This window comes from Scardinius erythrophthalmus (genome assembly GCF_964197995.2).
Source record: "Scardinius erythrophthalmus genome assembly, chromosome: 9".
In the NCBI taxonomy this organism is placed as follows: domain Eukaryota; kingdom Metazoa; phylum Chordata; class Actinopteri; order Cypriniformes; family Leuciscidae; genus Scardinius; species Scardinius erythrophthalmus.
This window is the reverse complement of record NC_138229.1, coordinates 26,772,219-26,795,830: the sequence shown is the minus strand read 5'-3', so window position 1 is coordinate 26,795,830 and position 23,612 is coordinate 26,772,219. Positions and strand designations below refer to the sequence as shown.

Genomic DNA, 23,612 nt, shown 5'->3' with positions numbered 1-23,612 from the left:
ACATTAATATCTCTGTAACCTTTCATTGGGCAAGCACAAAGTCTGTATCTTAATTCCATGTCAACCATGTCACAATATCAAGGTTATTTGAATGTTGCCAGTAAACATAAGAGTAAGTGCTTGCATTAGGGATGTGCACAACGAATAATTTCATTAATGTTTAAACGGAAATGTTGCAACCAACTAGTTGACTAGATATTGTAAAGCGCCTATGACAAGAGCTGTTGGCTCGGGACCCAGTTTCAAGTCCTACATGTCCTGACCTGGGGCTGGTTGTATAAACTGCTAAGATAGACTTATAAGTTCATCATCACATTTCTTCCTTTAAGATGGTTCAGAACTGTTTTAAGTCAGTTACATAAAAAAAAAAAAAAAAAAAAACTTTTATTGGTCTAATTTAAAAAATTAGGCCTGATTCACCCTTGACTAACCGGTAGTTGGTCATACTAGTACTTAAGACAGTCTTACCATAATGACTATGTTTATGCAACTGGTCCCAGATCTCATTCACCTTACTGTCTCTCAACTTTCCTGATTCTGGACCTATAAATAAAGGTTGAAATAATTCCATTAAAAAAATGTACAAATAAATAAATAAACACTTCTGAAACATTTGCTTGGTGGGCTCTTTAATATTGTATTAACAGTCCTGGATTTAAGGAAATATCTACTGTACATTTACAGTATGTACTCTCTCGATGTATAAAAAGTAAATGGAACTGATCAACACTCAGTGTTATTTCCAAAATAATACAAACATTTTTAAACATATGTTTGCACAGGTTTTGTGAAAAATGTGCCTACAAAAAGTATAAAGGTACAGAGGTAATTGGGGATTACAATTTCATAACTTCAAATCAATAACAGTTTGCACTACAAACTTTATAACATTCCATTATTTTTTTCTGACACACAGCACGTCCTCTTCTGCGGATCTGATAAGCCTAAACAAACAAGGAGCCTCTAGATAACAGAACTGAATTCACTCATTTCATAAGGAATATTGGTTTCATGCAAAATTTCATCTTTTCCAATCAGGGCCGTTTAAACGACGCCCTTTTCAGGAAAAAACAGAAACTTTTTTTTTATGTGTTTTGGCCATTCATTTACACAACAACAGTGTTTTGGGGGTCGATAATGATGATAATGTTATCGTCTCCGTGTAAACTACAAAGCGTGAATTTGTGAAAACGGTGATGTCATGCATACACGTATTATGTTTTCCGTCTATAAGCGCATAGTGTTTCTTTACAACTACTTCTGAAAACATTGTCGTCTTAACGCGGAAAACGCGAAGGAAAAACTTTTTCATTTTTAGTAGCCTAAATCGTTGTGTAAACGTAACCTAAATCTCTTTGCTGACACTATGGATCTAATTTAAAAACCCTTCTAGAAAACTGCTCATGACTTGTTCTTCATATGGCTGATCAACCTTTTGAATGATTAAAATATAAATATATACACATTTAAAAAATATAATTACAATAATATTTAATGTCTTTTTAGATAGAATCACAATGCATCTGGGTCATTCTTAAAGTATGGTGACAAAAATTTGACTGTTCGGTCACGAAACTAAATTCAAAGAAATGCACTAAGCTTCCGACAACTCTTTCGCCTTTTTCGAGACACATAACAGCTTAAAAAAATCATGAGTGGGGTAATACTGATGGAATTTTTGTCATAGAATAAAACGTGAAAGTGTTCACCACAGACCTTATTTCAGCCATTTAACCAAAAACCCATTCAAAAAGCCCACTGACTTTGGGACGATGGAACCGGAAGTGCTAAAATGCTAACTCATTTCTGCGTTTTGGCCTTCAAAGTGATAGTGTGGGGAAATCTTTTTCGGTTCATTTCAGTCCGTCAAGGTCAGACGTCCGCGGGTGAAAACATGAACACACTGGAGAGCTGCTTTATAGTAGAAAAAAGTTGTACTTCTGATGAAACACTAGGCTATATTTACATATTCATCTAAACGCCGCTCTCAGCAGAGCTCGCTAACAGTATGCCGCTGCTCACGTATTTAAGTGTGTTGAGTTCAGTCTTAAAATGTTTCAGCTAGCCAAGCTAGTCAAATCACTAGAGGTGCGGTAATATGGGTCTCCCATGATTTGGTTCCACAGACAATATGAGATTCACAGTTTCGATAAAATCTTGATTTTGATATAACATTTAAAATGACAGTATGGCAGATTTTTTTTTTTCTTGTTAGCGATCTAAATTGGATCTATTGTTCCATCACTACAAATCAATGGTGTGTGTTTTGAGATGCTTGACAAAATGCATCTTTGTTTAATTTATGAAATTAAATTGATTGTGATTAGCAACAATGTCAAGGTGTTACCCTTAAAATGTTGAAATTTGTACAGCACTTTGGTACACACTGTGTTTTATAATGCAGATATAGACCTTTTCTACAGCCAACAAATAAGTCATCCATTATAATAACTCCCACCGAATCAATCACGGCCGGCCCTGACCAATTTGCTGCCCTAGATTTAACCTGGTGGCTCTTGGGTAACAGCCCAATCCATCCCATCATTGTGTTCATGATATTTTTTTAAAGGCTTATGATAGTTAAACTATAGAAAAATAGCACCTAAGCTACATTATAGCCTAAACACAAATAGCAAGAGTAATTACATCTAGCATTAATGCACAAACTATCCATTGAGCACTAGAAAGTGTTTGTTTTCCATTAGATGGCAGAAATCTTTCACTTAACTATGGCACGTTTAATTTTTTTTACCATGAATAAACTGTTTTCACACTGCCTGGGGCCTCTGGAGAACCCAGAGCTGTTTACATAAAGTTTAGGCTAAAAATAACTGCAATTAATTAGCGAACATTACTAGTATCTTACTACTATGCACTATGACTCACATCACTTTACCTCAGTCTTTATCCCCTTTTTTCCTCTTCACGTAATAGTATTAGGGGAAATAAAATAAATAATTTTGGCACCCCAATGGATGAGTGTTGCCCTAGGACCTAGCATTTTGTTGGCCGGCCCTGCCCAATCTAAAATAAAAAGAAGATAATCCCTAATAACATAATATATACACAACCTGCAGACTAAAAAAAAAAAAAAACCCAAGGCAACATAAAAAGTAAAAGAAAGCAGGAAAACCACGGACTTGGCAACGCTGATTAAACCTTTGCCAAAATCACACCGGAACATTCAAATCTTGAAAGCAGATCAGTCTATCAGCAGATATATAAGGGACTCGCTGATAAGACACCTGCTTTCAAACACTCCCGTATACATCTGTGTAAGCGCTAGGTGAAGACAACAACATGTTTGTGAAGCGTTGATCCCAAAGTCACACTACTTCACACAGTCTTTTCAACCACACAGTACCATTATTTCTGAGCTACAAATATTCAGTTATCACAGAAGTACTGGGATAAAAGTTGATAGTCTATGGTAGCGATCAAAATAGAGCAAATCATAATATGATTATTATATAAATGATTTTAAATATAATCATAATATATGATTATATTTAAAATCATATATTAAATATATTTTTTGTGTTCCCATTTGCTCAAATAGCAAAAGAAAAACTCCTCTATAGTCTTTTCACAACTTTCAAAAAGAGAAAAAAAAAATAGCGAGAGTGTGACCTTCTCAGCGCCACCTTTCCCTTTTCTTTTTTTGCCTTTCCATCGTTTAGACATACATACACAGGAGCAGCACGCGCTGTAGTGCTTTCACATATGCTGCGTTTGCAGTGTGCAACTGATCCGCAGCTGTACCACAAACACAGGGACGTGCACAGACATTTTTAGGGGCAGGGGCTCAAGTGAAATAAAGGGCACTTCTCATAATTACGTATTTTTTTATTTTTTTACGCAACTCTGACTTCCTTTAAAAAAAAATAATTAGTTAATTAATTGTATCTTCCTCAAACTCACGCAATTGTTTCATTTTCAAAAGATGTCTACAAAATCATCAGTTCACACAGAAACCATGGTCTCCTTAGTATTCACTAGGTTTATAGAGCAGCAAAGGAAACCATTCCACAATGTGCATGTTTTGAAAACATTTTCTATGCTACTACTTTCAAGTATATATGAAGAGTTCAGATGCAAAAGCCTCTAAGTGCCATCTGAAATTTCCTTCTAAAATGAGCATTTTTTTCAAACTCGTATATTTAAGTTCAGTCATTTAACTTAAATGACAATTAATAGGTAATTTTCATTGCCAGTAATATGAAATAAGTGAACATAAACATACAAGCTTGATAAAAAGGATAATTTGAAGGAAATTTCAGATGGCACTTAGAGGCTTTTTCATCTGAACTCTTCATATTTAGAATAACCTAAATAACTGCATCAAGCAGAGGGGCGTGTTTTACTAATAATTTGTTTATTTTTGCACAAGGCACTACATAGTTTTAATTATTTTGGTGTTATCAGAATACATAACACTTTAAAATTAAACTTACCAAAATAATTGAGTAAAAATTCAATAAAAGCCAATGTCATGTATGTATTTGTGGTTGTATGGAATACTATTTTATAAAGGTTTAGAGGAAATAAAAAAAGTTTAATTTCTCATAAATAAAAAGTTAATTTATAAATATTGTTATTTTTAAAGTTTAATGTTAACTTATTTCTACTCAGTTTTATTTATTAATGTACCAGATGCAGTTACTCAGATTTACTACATTTTTTAGAGTGTATCCTCCATCTGTTTGCATCTGTAGATTTCTTCTAAATTCACCCATTTAGATTTCTAAATTTCAGGGGGAAAGACTCTTGATGTAAGTCATTAACTGGGGACGTTCTGTATGCAAATTAGGCGTCAACTAGTTAAAATGCGCACATTTGCATCTAATTGACAGGGCAATGCAGGTAAATAGGATAAACAAAATAACTAAAGCATATCACCTGGTGTTGATATATGCTTATTTTATTAACTTATTTTAATACATGGCTTGGTTGAATTCTAATGCAGAATGCGGTGTGTTATTTCTTGATAACAGACCGCTGTGCGGAGTATAACAGACCATTGCCAATAAAAACACAGCGTTGCTATGGACTCACAGGATTCTAACCGTAGAGACGGAGCGTAGGCTTAGGCTACTATTTTCTTTAGCAGAAGCTAATCGGGTTTAACAATTGGGGGAGAGGGAGCGCTTCAGAACTCTTGACCTGATATTTAGATACTATTCTTCAAAAAATATATTTGTTTGACAGGGAAGCTGTGCGCAAACAGAAATATATATTATTTTTCAAAAAAAAAAAAAAAAAAAAAGCACCCCAGAAAAAAGGGCACTTCTATATAATTATATATTAAGTAGATCAAGCAAGTGGTCAAATATATAACCATGTACTTATATTAAAATCGCAAACATTTTAAATTAAAACTTGAAATTTACAAAAACAGCCGACTCTCCCTTTTCTTTTGCATTTAAATGAATACAATAAATCTTGCATGTCACAAAGAACTTGTTTTTCCACCTCCACGAATGAGACAAGTGTTGTTCATTGTTGAGGTAAATTGTAGTTTTCCTTTCTTTACCCTGGTCTTAAAGTAAAAAAGATGACTGTGAAAAAAAAAAGTTTTTAATTAAATACATTTATGGTGAGATTACTACATTTTATTTAATTTAACACATTTATGGTGAAATTACGACATTTTCAGGTCAATCTGTGTTAATTTTGACCACGAAACATGCGCTGTCACTTTAATTCAGCGTTTGCAGCACAGCAAAAATAGACTCGGTGCGGAAACGATCGCAGCACTGCTGTATACGCACCGCTCCTGGAACGGATCGCCGGACCGTAACTACGTGCAGTGTGAAAGCTCTAACCTGTTAACATGGGTACGCAAAAAAATACGCACCGCATACGCACTGCAAACGGAGTATGTGTGAAATGGTCAACACTGTCTGTTAACGTTACGCCCGTTGAAATGAATGACTTCCGGTCGTTTCGAAGCCGTATCGGAGCTGATTTCAACTGCCAGTGTGAAGGCGACGTTAACCTGTTAACATGGGTATGGACTAAAAATACGGAGTAGGCCTACACTGCAAACGGAGTATGTGAAACGGGCGTAAGTCATTTGTCATGGTTGTAAAAAAAAAAAACAATGGCTATCTGAACATCTTTTCCAAGCGCAAACCAGTACAGAAGTAATCAATAAATTATCGGGGAGGGTCATGCCTTTTTTCATAATCATTTTGGAGGGTCATAGAAAAATGTATTGCTGGCGAAGGGAGGGTCAAGTCTATTTTGACTATAGATCTCAAATGTCCTCCGGTAGCCCCTTAAAAAAAACCGAACAGTCCCTAAGACTAAGAAAAAACTGATATTTATTTGTTTTTATTTCTATGTTCAATTTGTGGAAAGGGGTTCAATTAGGTGGTCACACAGCCTCAATCAGAAGTTCTGGAAGCTCATAATTCATGTATAGTAAAGTCTTAAGAAACTCAGCCAGTCAGCTGAGTTTGTGGCAAAACCACACAGTGCTTGTAAATTGCTGTCTTTCAATGCATTAGATAATTCATACTCATAAAGATTATTAGTCAAAACAGTTCAAAATGCACCTGCAGACTATTTTTCCAGTCATGAATTTTGTCATTGAGGATTTCCATAAAATATTGTGCAAAAATCTTGTCTCGTCTCATTCTCGTGAGATAAGCGTCTCGTCACACCCCTAATAGTAATAACAGTAAATTATGCATAATTACATGCAATTAACCCTCAACCAAAACCTAATTCTACCATAACCCTTTAGTAACTACATGCTATAAATTATTATTACTCAGTACTTACATATATAATTACACTGTAACAATGACACCTTAAAATAAAGTGTAACCAAAATAATCAAACTAATTAAACACTTTTAAATAGACTGCAGCAATTAACATTTTGTCAGAACCACTAAATTTAATTTTATTTTGTTTGGTTGTCTGTTCAAAATTGTGGGAGAATCGGGATCTCTATTTTAAATTTCTCAATTTATCCAAAATGGTGCAGCAAGAATTTATCTCATGACAGCGCAGAATTCAGTGAGCTTGCGGTTTAGAGATTGACAGCTGTAGTGATTATAAAGGGAGGACTCAAATATTTAGCCAAGCAAATCCATACCACACCTGTTAACCATATAACTGAAAAGGAGGATATTTGAGAATCTTGCAATTTAACAAATGCTAGCCCTACGGTCAAATGAAGCCCGGGTTATCACTGACTAATACTACAAATATTAAAACATCTTTGTGTTAACTAAAAATAATGCTGAAATAAAATAAAATATAAATCATACGGAAAAAATACAACAACTAAAAAGTTAGAAATATTGCCTTGAAGTTGAAGCACTAAAATTATTAACTGAAAATAAATATAAACTTAAAATAAATTAAAGAATATATTTTTAAAAACATAAAATGACAAAAGTACATAATGAAATTACTAAAAATGAAAGCCAAATTAAAATATAAATAAATAAATAAATAAATAAACACTGCTTTGCGCAAACTATTACAAAACCTGAGCTCTTTAAAAACAGTACTGCAAACTCTGTGAACCGACACAAGTATAATCACTTTGAGACGTGATCTGACCTAAACAACCAGTTGTGTGGCAAGCACGCAAGCGGACTGTTAAGCTTAATAATTCAACTGCCAGAGGGTCTAACAAACAAACTGTGGCAAACATACATATTGACTGAGCAAAAGGCGCCCACGTACAGAGAGGTCACAAACCTGACTCACATTAACAGATAGATGGCAATACGAGGCCTGAGAACTACTCACGTGGCTTCTGGCCCCACACGTACAAATGAAGCTTCCCAGAAGAGTAGTAGATAAACCCCAAGACCAGCATGGGACACAGGACGAACAGTAGTTTGTGTGCAGGCTTCATGTTCCTCAACCATTCACATGGTACCGTGTTTTTACATCACCTAGAAACAGGATAGAAAAGTCAGGAAAGCTGAATCACATGTTCACAGCATGCAGTCAAGCAAACAGACTCTCATTATTAAAAGTACACAAGTCAGTTTGTCAGCTGAGGAACAAAAAAAATGTACACACACGCATACACGTTTTTTTCCTCAAGAAATTAATACTTATGTTCAACAATTATGCATTAAATTGATTAAAGGTGACAGTAAAGATATTTACATTGTTCCAAATCAATCTTTTTTAAACTTACATACAGTAGTAAAATAAAATAAAAAGAATTTTAAAATTAGTAATATTTCACAATTTTTCACTTGTGCTATTCAAAAAAAAAAATTAAGAGGCGATATTTGACTTTAATACAACTTATTAAATGTGTCATCTTTTATGTCAAGTTTATAAATTTATATTTATAAATTGAGTTAGAATAATAAGCGTAATGAGGAAGAATAAGTTACCAATCAAATTAAATCAGTATTAACAAAATTCATCTTCGCACTACAGAGGTGGCATAGAAGAACAAAAAGGTGTATTAGGTATATGTACAGACTGTTTAATGAGGCTCAGAAGTGGCATGAATGCATTTAAATTAATGATAAAAATGTTATGCGATTAAGGTTTTAAATAAAAGGTTTTGGATATAGAAATTTAAATGATTTAAATAACACTCCCTGTGTCTCAGTGTCCATACTATCCATCCTAAATGGTATGTGAGATTAAAATAAGTGTGTCCCAAAGCATAGTATGTTGAAAAGAATATGTCAGAAGTCCCCAGATGGTCTACTATTTCCGGGGGATTTTCAAAGTGTGGAAAAGAGTAGCCTACATACTTTTAGGGCGTAGAATAAGTAGGCGAATTGAGACGCAGGGACTGTCTTTGTCACTGAATCATTCATTCAATCAATTCGTTCATACGGCTGAATCATTGAATGAATCACGGCATGAATCATTCAGGAAAAAAGAAAGCAACTGTCTTTATGAATGGGCCACTGAATCATTGACTCACTAGATTCATTTGAAAACGCAGATTCATTCATAAACGAAACACCCGTGTTTGCTCTGAGATGCGAAGCGGGTCAGCTGTGATTTTGTTTCGAACTATTTTCGCTTACGAAATAGATAAAAATCTGACAATACTGTTCTTAAAATGCAAGTCACTTAATATTAACTTCAAGTTTATCGAATTTTTGTATAAAATCAATATTACATTTGCCAAAGCCCTTTATAATCATTAAAAAGCTGTTACTCTTCTGTTCATCGCGATCTCTCAAACTCCCCTTATAATCAATGAAGTTGTCTACACTGCAAAATGAATCTCTTATTTACATTGTGTCTGTACTTTGTTATAATGAGAGGATTCACGAGCCTGCATAACTCAGCACTGAACAAACTCCAGGGTTTTGAGCGGTGAGTGGATTTTAACTTAAACGCATCTGATTGGCCACTGTGTCTCAAGAAATCAACAGATATGTCTGTGATTGGCTACATTGCTCAACGCTGCAAAAACACGTTCTCTCATCACACTCGTTCTCCAGAGTGGAAACACAAATATGCACAAATTGCGCTTTTCAAAATTTGTTTGGCCAATATGCTGTTATTAGTTTCAGCTGAGGGTGCACCCTCTAGCACCCCATAGAACCGGGCCTGATCGGGTCAGTCGCACTGCTGCTCCTAAACACTATTTCACAGTCGTATGCAGTCACAAATGCGACTAAAATGGTCGCTCTGTAGAGCCCTGGGTAAGATGAGAGAGTGGGTAAGTTGACCCAACGACCCATTTATCTTGGCAACCGTGTACACTTTTGTTGCCATGTGCCGATATATTTTGGAACCAACCATAATTTCTGACAGACTGAAAAGGAGAAGCACATGGGAGGAGTGGAAGGCACCCATTTACTTAAACTGTTTTTGGCTTGTCAAAGTAAAATTCTATGTAAAATGTAATGGCTGTTACATCAAAGCAAATTTGTCCAGGTCTAAAAATATTTATGATGTATATTGGTGATTTAGCGATGTATACAACAATGCAAATTATTTAGCTAAATATTAGCCTGAGTTGGTATGCTACCTTTTTTTTTTTTTTTTCTCAAAATGGCAGCTTTGGGGCAAAGTGAGCCAAATGGTGTGAGGTAAACTGAGCCAGCGTTTTAACTTACCCCACCATAAGGCACTAAAGTTAAGTTACATTTCTGAAGTATAATTTCAATGTAATATTATGCAGCTGGTTTAGTTTCTCTCTTATTTTTCCAAGTTTATTTTATAGGAACAGTGTATAGTAATTTCCTACCACTTAATTCTGAAGAAACCGAGACAGAAAAAGAGACAAAAAACCTCTGCAAGTAGTAAACCTAGAATACTGTCTAACACTTGACTCTGTCAAGTCTTCGTCATCAGTTAGGAACCTGGGTGTGCTCTTTGATACCAATCTTTCATTGGAAAGCCACTTTTCTAGTATCTGTAAAACCGCATTCTATCATCTTAAAAACATATCTAAAATTACTAATTACGACATAATGTGTTTGTGACCCAAGGCTAAATTACTGTAATGCTCTACTGGTTGGTTGCCCTTTAACCAGATCATGGAACTAGATAAATATTCTGAATGTTCTGATCCAATCTGACATCTGATCTGTAATGCTGCCTGAATCATAATCATACACAGTTCGTTCGTTGGCCAGAGGAGAACTGGCCCCCCGACTGAGCCTGGTTTCTCCCAAGGTTCCCCCCCCCCCCCCCCCTCCATTCTGTCACCTGATGTAGTTTTGGTTCCTTGCCACTGTCGCCTTTAACTTGCTTAGTTGGGGACACTTAATATTCAACAATATTATTGATCTGCCTGCATTGACACCATTTTATGAGAACTAAACTGAGGTGGACGATGACATTACTGTTTTCTTCAGAGCGTATATATATATATATATTTTTTTTTTACATAACATTTTTACAACAAATATTAACCATCACTGAACTTACTTAAGCTGGAATATGACGCTATTTTCTTCTAGATCTGTTGCATTATTTTCCTGTTATCACTGTAAAGCTGCTTTGAAACCATCTGTATTGTAAAAAGCACTAGGCTATATAAATAAAGGTGACTTGGCTTGACTACAAGTACACCAAATTATTATTTGATACGAACCAGAAGATGCTTAATCATATATATCTTTCCACCTGCAGTCCCTCCCTAATGGCCTAACATGTTCAACATTGCAGAAAAACTACCATGCCAAGAACCTTTTGACTAAAATGTTTATTAGTTTCAGTGACATTTATTCACTCATTCTAATTTAGTTTTTATTAAATTTTACTCAACAAACTCTCTGTTTAGTCTGTTGTTTTGGGGAAAGTTACAACTTTGGTTTTCAAAATATTGTTTCAGAAATGCAAACAATTAAAGATATTGAAATTTCAACTTCATTTGGTTGGTTTTATGTTGGTGGTTTAAGTTAGCTTTAAGTAAAATGATATTTTGTAAAAGGAAATTTGATTATTAAATTAGTTTTTAAAAAGGTGTAAATTAGGCTACCTTTATAATTTCACATGGGGTTGATTCAGATTCAGTTAGATGGTCAGTTTACACCCAGATGGTGCAACTTACCCACTGACTCGGATCAACTTACCCCTAACCTGGAGTAAATTGAGTCACAAGAACACTTTCTTTTATAAAAAGACATCTTTTTTAGAACCCTTTGTCATATATATATATTCTGATCATTTAAAACGATAGGAAATATCCTGAAATTACTTAAAGATACTTTCATTGTACTTCTACCTAAAGTAAAAAAAAATAAAAAATGGCTCATCTTACCCCACACTCCCCTCAGTCAGTTGCAAAATTTGTGTTTAAACATTAATGAAATTAGTTGTTGTACACATCTCAATGATAGCTTTGTGTGAGAAACAGCTATTATTGTGTGGCTGCAGTTAGCTCTTTCGATGGCTGCCTCGCGAGCTCAGCTTGTACGTTTTCTCGATGGAAACAGCTATTATAAATTATAATTTACATATGTGTGCACATCCAAATGGGAGGAATATTTTTAGTAAATAACTTTTATTTCTGTATGTTCTTCACACAAATATATCGTAAGACTTAAGAAGACTTCATTTTTGGAGCTTGACTGCGCCTGTTCACCATCCACTTAGATTGTATATGGAAAAGAGAAGCATGAACATCCTGCCAACTGTCATGATGACTATCCCCTTAACCACTCATGGTATAGCATGTCAAGGGAACAGTTTATGGGAATTAAATAAAAACAATTTTGTGTGTGGGAAAAATTACAGAAGCTCAAGGTGGATCAAAGTCTGTCATGATAATTGGTAAAATCCACTAAAATTTGTTGTCATATGAGCAGCACAACAATAATTTTAAACTTAATTAAGTGCTATAGAGATTATGTTCCCCTGTATGATACCTCAATGGCACAGAAAAACATACAAATACAGAAAATATAATCAAGAAGATCATAGTTAATTACAGGTGTTCCAGCACAGTAACTGCAGGGAAAGTTCATCACATTAACCTGTTTCACTAACATTTGATGACCAGAAAGTGTCACAACACGTTATCTTCATTTAGAAGAGTAAATAGATTGTTTAATCACTTAGAAACCTATTTTACTGCTGCTCTAAATAAACAAATACCACTTGTGTTGTTAACAATTACAACTAAACATGTTGAAATGTTACTTGTTTGTCACACTGTGACTGTATCAATAATTCACCCTACGAGTCTAATGTAACGTGGCATTTAAAACAAGTGAAGATCCATATTATGGTAGTCACTCCTCGATTGTATCTGTTAGCTATTTTCAGTTCGTCAAAACACAACTGACTCGCAGCAACAGCACCCGAGTGCACAGCGTGATAATGTTAGGCTATCTTAAAGTATGAAGACTTCTGAGTGATAATGGCACTGTTATGTCCCGATAGTGCATGTTTGCATTTCTCAGACTGAGAGCGCAGGCAGGCTAACGGTTTACCCTCCCCTTTACTTCACACACAAACCAATGGTTAGCTCTCAAGGTAAACACAGCATAACCGATACATTTCGACACGTCAAACAACATTAACGCGGGTCTAGAAGGAGAACAGGGTTAGAATACGTTACATATTGTGAAAAATATGAAGGAAACGCGATGGATTATACGTGCTCAGCGGCCTAAAGCAAAGCAGCCTATTTGCGCTCATTCAGCTAGCCAGCCACACACAAACACAGTCCAGACGGGCTCAAACTCATTCTCAAGCATACAGCATTTGGTACTCTTTTAAAAGCATCATACATTTGATGTTTGGCAAACCGGCGCCGAGTTGCCGGTAAGTTAGTAAGTCGCGCATATTGAACGGTAGCTCTGTGGTAAAACAACCGTTCGTCTAACGCATATTAAGGTCCATGAAAATTACCCCTTCCACGGGATACTTTCACATTACCTGTCCCCACCAGTCGTCAAAACCCTCGGGTTAAAACGTTATCGACCACATTTTCCTTTTCCTCCGCCGTTACTGTCCATCTCTCTTCAGTAAAAAATTGCGAGGATACTTTATCACCTCCTCAAAGCAACCAAAGTGAAGCTGCGTGTTGGTTTATTTGGATATCACCCTCCCCTCCCCTCTCTCTCTCTCTCTCTCTCTCTCTCTCTCTCTCCTCCGCACCGTTTAAGTGGGAGGTCTACAGACATGGTCCTAGCACGGTCGTGTCTCAAATGTTAGTGAGTCGACTACATAGACTGCATTTAAGACCATTTACGCATTACAAAATATGTGCATTTTGCGATATCGTCCACGTGTTCAAATTCGAATGTTCGACTACTTACAGTTCCCAAAAATGCAATCTAGTTCATTAATAAATCAATTGATATAGTTTACAAAAACTATCAGATTCAATTTTAAATTGGATTTAAATCAAATTCCAACTTTCCGACTCAACTCTTTCCAGAATGCCGAGAGCCGATAGCTGGGGCAGCTGATTTTGTAGTGACAATTTTCCTTAAGGCTAAGGGCGCAAGTAGGCAAGTTACTTTTTACATTTATCGTCATATAGCCTATATAACAATAATGTTTCAAATAAAAATATTTTCAGATGTAAAAGTCCATGGTTTAATATCAATGCAAAACATAGGCCTAATTTGTTTCCAAATGAATTTGTTTAAATGAGCCCAATCTGCAATAGCTAGCCCTTACATGAAATTCAGTAAGCGCATGAATTAATAAAACTAAATCAGAAGCTGTAATGTGTCTACTTGTTGGAACATTTTAGACTATAGAGCATGTAATAGGCCCTATGTCACACCGGCATGTGAGTATAGGCCTACGTCATGTATAGACAGTCACATAGCCTAATAATCGCTGAATAAATTTTCTGAAATTATTCTTTTAAACATACTGTTGTAAAGAACCGACCACCTAACTGAAATAGTCTCCATAATCTTGTTGTGCCTTCCTTCAACTGTCAACTCTGCTTTGAATATTTATAGTGTTATGTGGCAAATTCATGGCAATGAATGCATCTTTTCATAGGCGCTGTCTTTCTGTTCTTCACGTGGCAGTCTCTCCTCGTCAGCTATTGCATTATATCTTTGCAGTTGTGAGCACATGATGGGCCCAGTTTGTCCTTTGTGCCATTGGGCAGCATTTTAGTTCCACCATTGTTTAGAGCAGCCCTACACATGTTTTAGGCCTTTTTGCTGGAAAGGGCTATTATCACGGGTCTAAACACTGAAGGTGCTGGAATCCTATTGTTACAATTGATTTTCTTCCTCCTTATTTTTCTGCCCTAAAAGTGTATGGGCATCAGAGACGGTAAATCACAGATACACCAAACTCAGCTGGATGGTCCCAATCATGCACCGCACAATTTGCGGGAATTTGCATTTGCAGGGATAAAAACAAAATTTTCCCCTGAATCCTTGAGTCCATTTCCACATATACATTTTTTTTTCCATTTTGGATTTTCTTAAAAACCTACTTTTTCAAACTCCTCCAAGGCTGTTGGTCTTATCTTCACCAAAAATAGGCGCACGGAAGATGGGGCATGCTGGTCAAACGTTTTTACAAACAATATAAGTTAATAAATTGGCGAGGCAACAGATATTTCTACGAGTTGACCTATAGCTGCTGAACGCAAAATCCAAGCTTAACGAAACTTGACTCACATAGACAACAGGACATTCTGAGGGTGCACACCAAGTTTTGTACAAGTCCACCAATTGGGGTTGCTACATATAAAAAAACATTTTAACTCCGTAACCGTATGATCCATGAAGTGGAAAATTGGTGTGCATCTCGTTTGTTGGACGTAATAACATATCCTCTATATGACTCGGATACTACAAAAATATATCCACTAGCAGCCAATTAAATTTCAGCGGCTAATAACAGCAAATCTTAATGGCCTATCATTACAAGCCTCAAGGTGGTGCTATAATAAGCAGCTTTACATTTGAGCTACTACCTCCGCAACCGGGTGTGACAGAATCGAAATTATTGTTTCTTCTGAATTCTTAATTTAAGCCCCAACCCTAGCAAAATCTAAGTTATCAAATGAACTTTGATGTATTGAAGTTTTTTCAGATACAATTATTTTTAAAGGCTATGTGTCTGATATGACCAAGTATGCCTATTATGCCTAGCCTATATCTTTAAGAAGTCCTAACGTCTCCAAACTTTGTACAAATAGAGAAAAAATCTTTATAAAAACAGCAAATTGTAAACTATCATCAATTTCAACTGAAAGATGAAGGCTGTGATATTAATGTTGGGATAAGAAGTCGTACTCCTCTCTGCGGTGACGTCACGTTTTTTGACGTCACGTGTGTTATCGCGCAAAGTGATGGATCGCATAACACGGCAATGATGCATGCATGTCTTATACATGTGTGTCCAAATTCGCCTACTTATACTAAGCCATAAAAGTATTTACTCTTTTTAAGAAGAAAAAGTACATACTTTTGAGTGTGTGGCAGAAGAGTAGACAAGCTTTGGAACATAATATCACGTCATAAAATTGCATCTTTAATGGTTGCTCTCTGTTGCTTAGTTACACGCATGGCGTCACTTTCGACCATGCTTCAATATCTGACGCTCAAAGCACCCTTTAGCGTCCATATGAGACGCATAACCGTACCACAGACCTAAACCTACCCAACCGAAGCGTCACATATTGACGCTAAAGGGTGCTTTGAGCGTCAGATATTGACGCTTCCGAAAGCGTCAGTTACATGACGCCTAAACCTACCCATAACCGAAGCGTCACATATGGACGCTAAAGGGTGCTTTGAGCGTCAGATATTGAAGCATGGTTGAAAGTGACAAAAAGTGACGCCTTAGGTATGAGAATGTGTTGCGTTACCATAAACTGGCATGTCAATCATCTCGTTTTGTAGATTTTTGAACACTTTTTGCATTGTGATTCTGAACTAAATCCTCCTCCAAAGCACAATGGGTTGTGAGCAATACTAGCCGTTATAGTGAGCACGGATCCACTTCAAAAATCTACCGGAAATAGTAGACCATCCGGGGACTTCAACATACTCCTTTCAACATACTATGCTTTGGGACACACTTATTTTAATCTCACATATTATTTAGGACAGTATATGGACATTGGGACGCAGGGTCTGGTTCTGTGAACCAGAAGTTGTAACCGACTTTACTTCAGTGTTGTGACGTATTTCCAAGTGAAACAGAATAGAGGGCAGGGTTTTATTTTATTGCACCTCCTCTCCATCCCTCACTCATTCCTCGCAGACGTTTGGAGGGAAGTGGTTAAGGATATTCAACCCAAGCCATCAAACTGACGTCATTAGAGAAGTAACGCCATTCCAGAGCGGACGAAAGTTTTCAGGTTTTGATTAAAGATTACCAAAACAAACAATTTGTTTTTCTGTGTATTAACTTGCATGGATTAATTGAACGCAGCAGGTGGAAGCCTGAACGGAAAAATGCCTTGCATGGATTAATTGGGAAGCCTTGCATGGATTAATTGAAACCTGAACGCAGGTGGAAGATAGACAAACTGCAGGTTTCCTATGAAATGCTAAGAGACAACCTCAGCAGTTACCAGCATGCAGCTAAAGCAGCTAGAACTAAATATTTTTCAGACCTAATAAGTAGAACCGCGCACTGCCCAAGAGTTCTGTTTGGCACAATAAACGCTGTGCTAAACCAGACTATTCCATCTTTATCAGAATCTACACTATATACCTGTGAGGATTTCTTGAACTTTTTTGTTAGAAAGATTGAACTAGTAAGAGAAAGCATTGTACCCTATAATATTGTTCTAGAAACTCCCATGCTATGTTCTTCTTTACTGGATCACTTTGATGTTGTCTCTCTTCCAGCACTAGCAGATATAGTCAAGCATTTGAAACTGTCTTCTACTCCTCTGGATCCTATTCCACCCCGGCTCTTTAAAGATGTGTTTGCAACCATAAGCCCCGGTATATATCTATTGTGAATAGCTCATTGTCAAATGGTGTTGTTCCACCCTGTCTCAAACAAGCAGTGGTTACTCCCCAAATCAAAAAGCCTGGCCTTGATTATACTGATCTGAATAATTAATCTCTAAAATATTAGAGAAGGTCATGTTACTTCAAATTACGTCAGTTTTATGTGAGAATGATAGCAGGAAGCAGGAAAAGCTGTATTAAGAGGAAAAATTATTTCATTCTCCGTTTACCAAAAAAAAAAAAAAAGAAAGAAAAGGAACAAGAAATAGATCTGGAACAAAAAAATCAAACAACTAGAAGACATTAACATAAATAACCCAACAGAAGAAACACAGGATCAATTAAGAAAATATCAATTTAAATTAAACTAATTAATCAATAAATACACCCAATTCCTAATACGCAGGCTAAGGCAAGAAGACTTCCACCACTGTAACAAATCTGGTAAATATTTGGCGAATCAAATTAAACAAAATAAAGAAAAAACAACAATACCAGGGATTACGGACACAGCAGGGAAGTCCACCAACTCACCGGAAGAAATAAACCAAATCTTTCAATTTTTTTTACAGTAAATTATATTCCTCAGAAAAAGACCCAAATCAGAAAGACATCAATTCATTTCTCAACAGTATTAATCTGCCTCAACTCAGTAAACTTCAAATAAATACCCTTGAATCTCCCATAACAGAACAGTAACTTTTGAATGCCCTAAAACTCATGCCGAACAATAAAGCACAGGTCCTGATGGATTCCCTGCTGAGTTCTACAGACAATTTTGGACCATTTTATCACCACTCTTCATCCGAATGATATATGAATCAAAACAAAAATCAAAACTACCGGTTAACATGAACACTGCCACAATTTCACTCCTTCTCAAACCCAATAAAGACCCAACATTACCGTCAAGCTATCGTCCGATCTCCCTAATCAATGTAGACATTAAAATCATCACCAAAGCACTAGCCCCTAGAATAGAAAAAGTCACACCATCTATAATCCATCCAGATCAGACCGGTTTCATTAAAGGTAGACTCGCTTCCACTAACACACACAGACTTTTTAACTTGGATTACTCATTAACTCAAAAAACCAAAACCATCATAGCTACTCTAAATGCAGAAAAAGCATTTGACAGAGACAATTGGAAATTCCTTTTTTCCACATTGGAGAGGTTTGGTTTTGGGGAGTCATTCATTAACTGGATCAAAATTCCGTATACTTCACCTTCAGCCACTGTCATCACAAATGGACTAACATCACTAAGCTTCACACTGCACCGGGGGACTAGACAAAGATGCCCACTCTCCCCTTCACTATTCACCATTTTCATCTAACCGTTAGCAGCAGCTATTCGTCAAAACAGCCACATTAAAGGAATTCAAACACCAAATATACACCAGAAAATTAGTCTTTATGCTGACGATATACTACTGCACTACATGTCTTTTTTAATGCATCACATATTAGATGAGATACATACACACTGATTGGGAGCTTAAACAAGTGGTAAGAAAAAAAAACAGAAAAAGTATATGTATATGACCTGGGCTTTTTGCACGGAGCTGGTTCCACGCTGCATGTATCGCTTTTTTATTGCAGCACACTAGCAAACATATGTCCATCACAAGCAAAAAATAAATAAATAAAAATAGAGTAAGCATGGCATGTGTGTGGCGGCCGGAGGTTGGGAGTGTTCTGGGGGGGGGGGGGAAGCTCCTCTTCTTGGTGGACCACTGTAGTGTGGCGTGGGCAAGGAGGGATCAGAGGCAGCCTTTTAATACCATATTAGTAATAGCCTTACTATTGTTAGCGTTATTGTTACTATTATTATTATTATTATTATCATTTTTCCTTTTATTATCAAGTCACTCCCTCTCACATACCCAGTTACACTTGCACACACCATGTTGGTTGTTATGTTTTTATTGTATCTGTCATCTGCTGTTATGTATGTTTTGTTTATGTTGCAAACAAAAGAAAAAAAAGGAAAAAGAAAAAAAGAAACTCATCCAATCAGAAAAAAAGAAGAAAAAAAAAAGAATTATAATTCTACTGATTAGGAGAATTTCTGTGAATACATGGAAGACACATTTTACTCCTAATTATTAAAATCATAAAAATGCAACAAAAATAAAATAAAAAATAAAAATTGTGAAGCACTTTGGGCAACAACGTTACTATTAAATGTGCTATATAAATAAATAAAAGTTGAAGTTGAAGTTAATTGTTCACCACAAGACTAGTAATGTGCACTAACAAAGTAAATACTGTAGGGTCAATTTTGATTTCATGACGACTTAAGTAATAATATGCTAATAATATGTAAAAGTAATAAAAACAAAAATAAAAGAAGCAGTGAAATGGAGTACATCATATATCCTTGACCATGTATATTCTGAAGTAAAATTATATAATAATAGGGAATTATACTCTGATCTCTATGCTTAATTGATAGATTACCCAATGTCTATAGTGAAAAAGGTAATGTGTAATATTTTATTTAAAGTTGTTGAATGTGCCAGGTTCGAACGAACATTCCGCCATTTTGAAATTTGTAATAAATTTCATATCAACACAAAATTTGGTAGGGTTCATTGACACTATGTCCTACCTGAGAAGTTTGAACACATCGCCACTTAGTTTTCCGGAGATAACCAAAAATGCTTACAATTTTTAAATATTGTTAACAATTAGTTTTCTCTGTCGCATTACTGGTTTATGTCAATTCCGACGTTATCTCATTCGTCATTTTCCATCATGTTTGTCCGCCATATTGAAGTAAATGGAAAACCATTTTTTTCCCGCTACACCTCCTACAAATTTTGTCAGATTTTGTCCAAAATCTAATCTGATGATCTAAAACAGATTTTTGATATTTGCTACCTTTCCCAAGAAATAACTTTCTGAAGTCGACTGTCACTGAGTGTCTTGTTTTATGCTAAATAGCTTAGCATACCAATCAGATATGCTAATCAGAGGCCATTCTAAGGTTTTGACTATGAGGTTAAACAATTTACAGCCTAGTGAATCTGCGTCAACTGAGTGGCACAACTTGCTAAGGCACAAGCCTTTCAGGACGTGGTTTCGAATCGTGTGTGCATGCCCAGACCGCAAGGGGTACTGTGGCCAGAAATGGTGCAAGAAGTTGCTTCTGCTCCAGACATTGCTTCTTTCTGAGAATGATCTAATTTGAACTTTTTAAATATAACATGCAGTGCAATTATCTACTACAAAAATCATAGTAGTGTTTTGTGGTTTTGAGTTTCACATTGTAGAGCCTTTGACTATTCAGTGTGATGGGCTTTGATGTGCTTGCTATGATTGTTATGCTTGCAGTACATGCTGTATTCATTGAGCTTGCTGTGCCTTTGGGGCTTCATTGCTGCTTGTAGCTGTATTTATAAGTATATTTATAACTGAGCAAAGTCATCCAATGAAAAGACTTTAGACTTTATCTTGAGTGAATCATACTGGCTTTGTCTGGAAAGTATAAGAGACTTACTTTGTTTATGAAGAATATAAACTAATACAGAATATTTCAGTACTTTTTACTGTACTCACTATTTAGTAAGAGTTAAATCACTTCCTGTCCAGCCAGATAAAGTGTCCCTTCTCAGAACTTTGGTTCACCAACAATGTCCCTGAATATCCATTACTTTTGGGAAATCATTGGGAAATATATTGGAAAATCAAAAATACAGAGGTAAATACAATGTCTTTTTTTTATTTTTATGACAGGACTTTATAAATCTAAGATTTTCAGCTCTGATTTAAGACCTCTTTAAGGCCTTAATTTGTTTAAAGGCGAATTAAGACTTTTAAAGGCCTTTTTAAAACCCACAAACGCCCTGTCATTTCGAATGCTAACGTATCATAAAACATGTTGCAACTTTTTGAAATCATAAACATTTGCACGTTCTTCTTCGGTGAATGAGAAGTTTATCAGAATGTTGTTTCTACAATGAATGTGAATGATGACCAGGTGCTGTCAAATACACTAGAAAAGTAGTCCATGCGACTCATGTTACATTTGTCATCTGGGGCCAGTTGCATAAACATTATGTTAAGACAGTGCCTAGGATGACCCACTAGCATTTAGTTACCTAAGGGATGGTTAGTCTTACTTTTTGGTATCAAATTAGGCCAATATGCGTTATTTAACTGACTTAAAGTTATGAACAGTCTTTCAGAAGAAAAATTCGATGACCAAATTGTATGACAATAGTCTAAGCGGTTTATGCAACCGGGAAGTCACAATCCTTTTTCGTGAGTAAACAACTTTTTTTTCTGTCTGTTATTCAAACAAATCTATCGTAAGACTTGGAAAATAGTGCAAGAGTAGTATGCACTATGACTTTTATGGTTGATTTTTGGTCACCATCCACTTACAATGGGAAAGAGTAGCATGAAATCCTGCCAATCATCTGTTTGATTGAGATTATTGGAAATCATACAAATTTGCATGAATGATGATTATCCCCTTAACCGCTATAAATTTACCTCATGGCAGCCTATGAAGGGAATGGGAAAATGAGTTGGTTTGATTCCCAGGATGCATTGGACTATCACCATTGTGCCCTTGACAAATACACAGAACACCGGATTGGCTCCAGGGGAATTGTCCCTGTAATGTATATAGTGTTCGTTCCTCTGAAGTGTCTGCTAAATGACTGCTTACAAAAATAAACAAACAAATGTAATGTGATATTTTGTGTTCTATCTAGCATAACACACCTGGTCCAATCATATTGTATTATGCATGCAACACACAACCCCTGTGCTTTATCCATGATGAAGATTCTGCAATTCAAAAATGCAGATTAGCTTGGCTAAATATTGTTGAACTCTAAAGTATTTAAAAACAGACCTTATTCAGGACACCATATTCAATTTGATGAAAAAAAAAAAAAAAAAAAAAAAATTGGGATTGATGAACAGCCCAAACAATAGGTTTAAGGTCTAAGATCACATCTAAATTTTACTGATGGGATATGATATGTGATATGATATAATATGATATGAAATAGCATAGCCTAATATATGATATAATGTAATGTAATGTAATGTAATATAATATAATATAATATAATATAATAAAGGAAGTTAGTCAGATGCCACATGTGGACATGTCCACATCCTCAAAAATGTTGGCAGGTATGAAAAATACGACCCAGACTACATTAAATATGCGTTCATTACAGTGAGTATGAAAATAGTTTGAAACGACAACACGTGTTTTGTGATGATTTGTTGTAAGCCAGACAATACATTTTTAAATCAGGCAGGTATTGCTTATGATTAATGACTTTCATGTGAAAACTACTGTCCACTTGTTGATCCAATTAACAAACTTTTCACCTCATTTTTGTAAGAACGGTAAATAAATATGCAATTAATTATGCAATACATCTTTTTCAGTTCTCAATCGGTGGGTCCAAAAACGGGTCAGGAGTTTGTTCTGATCAGGTCACTGACATTAGGGGGGAAAAACAACACTGAATGCAAACAATAAAAATGCATTTAATTTGTAAGAAAGGAGAAAACGCATCAAGTTTGGAGAAAAAGGAAACTTCCTTTGACAAAATATGACCCATTAAATACAGGCTCAGCTAGTTGAAACCTGAGATGTGCCAAGTGTTCACTGCCTAGAGCACGAAACTGCAAAACTGTTCATTTTGCACATTAGTTCATGGTACTGATTTTAAGGATATTTTTGTATTCTTTTGAATGCTAAACTCTTTTAATATTGGTATTGGTATATATGGTTGATTCATGGAGATGTTAGAGCTAGTTTTGCATAAACAGTGCACCTGGAGGATTCTATGTGTTTACAGGGTATATAAAAATATAGGGTTTCCACCACTTATATAAATATATTGTGTGGCTTTTACTACGTGCTTGACAGCGCGCACATGAAGTTGGATTTCCCAACAGACAAGGGGGATTCCCAAAAGACCTTATGACTTATATTGAGGCTATTCAATCTGTTTCCATTTTGTTTAAACTAGAGTATGAATAACAATGACATTTGATATATGTTATCCATGTCTTTTGTTATTTGTGAAAATTACAATAAGTACATTCATGTTGGTGGTAAACCTAAATTTGTCAACCTGTAAATTTAGTACTGTAACCTTCTACAGCAAAACAGCAATGAACTCTACATTACAAAATTGCCCTGATTATTTAATTGATGTTGTTGTTTGCTAAATAATTCAGGTCATGCAGTTAAGTCCATGCT

The 23,612-nt window shown here is 35.7% G+C and overlaps 1 protein-coding gene across 5 annotated transcripts in view; it reads right to left on the bottom strand.

Annotated features, from left to right (window-relative positions):
* st3gal3b (ST3 beta-galactoside alpha-2,3-sialyltransferase 3b) overlaps nucleotides 1–13,569 on the bottom strand; it is a 61,937-nt gene extending 48,368 nt beyond the window's left edge. For 2 of the 5 annotated variants that reach the window (XM_081374465.1, XM_081374466.1), the window contains exons 1-2: nucleotides 13,350–13,551; nucleotides 7,773–7,921 (exon numbers count right to left, since the gene is read on the bottom strand). In XM_081374465.1, coding sequence (XP_081230591.1) covers nucleotides 7,773–7,881 — 109 coding nt within the window. In that variant the 5' untranslated portion in view covers nucleotides 7,882–7,921; nucleotides 13,350–13,551. Of the gene's footprint in view, nucleotides 1–468; nucleotides 544–7,772; nucleotides 7,922–13,349 lie in introns of all 5 variants that reach the window. The other 3 variants (XM_081374463.1, XM_081374464.1, XM_081374467.1) reach the window with 3 other exon arrangements.
* Nucleotides 13,570–23,612: the final 10,043 nt, after the last annotated feature.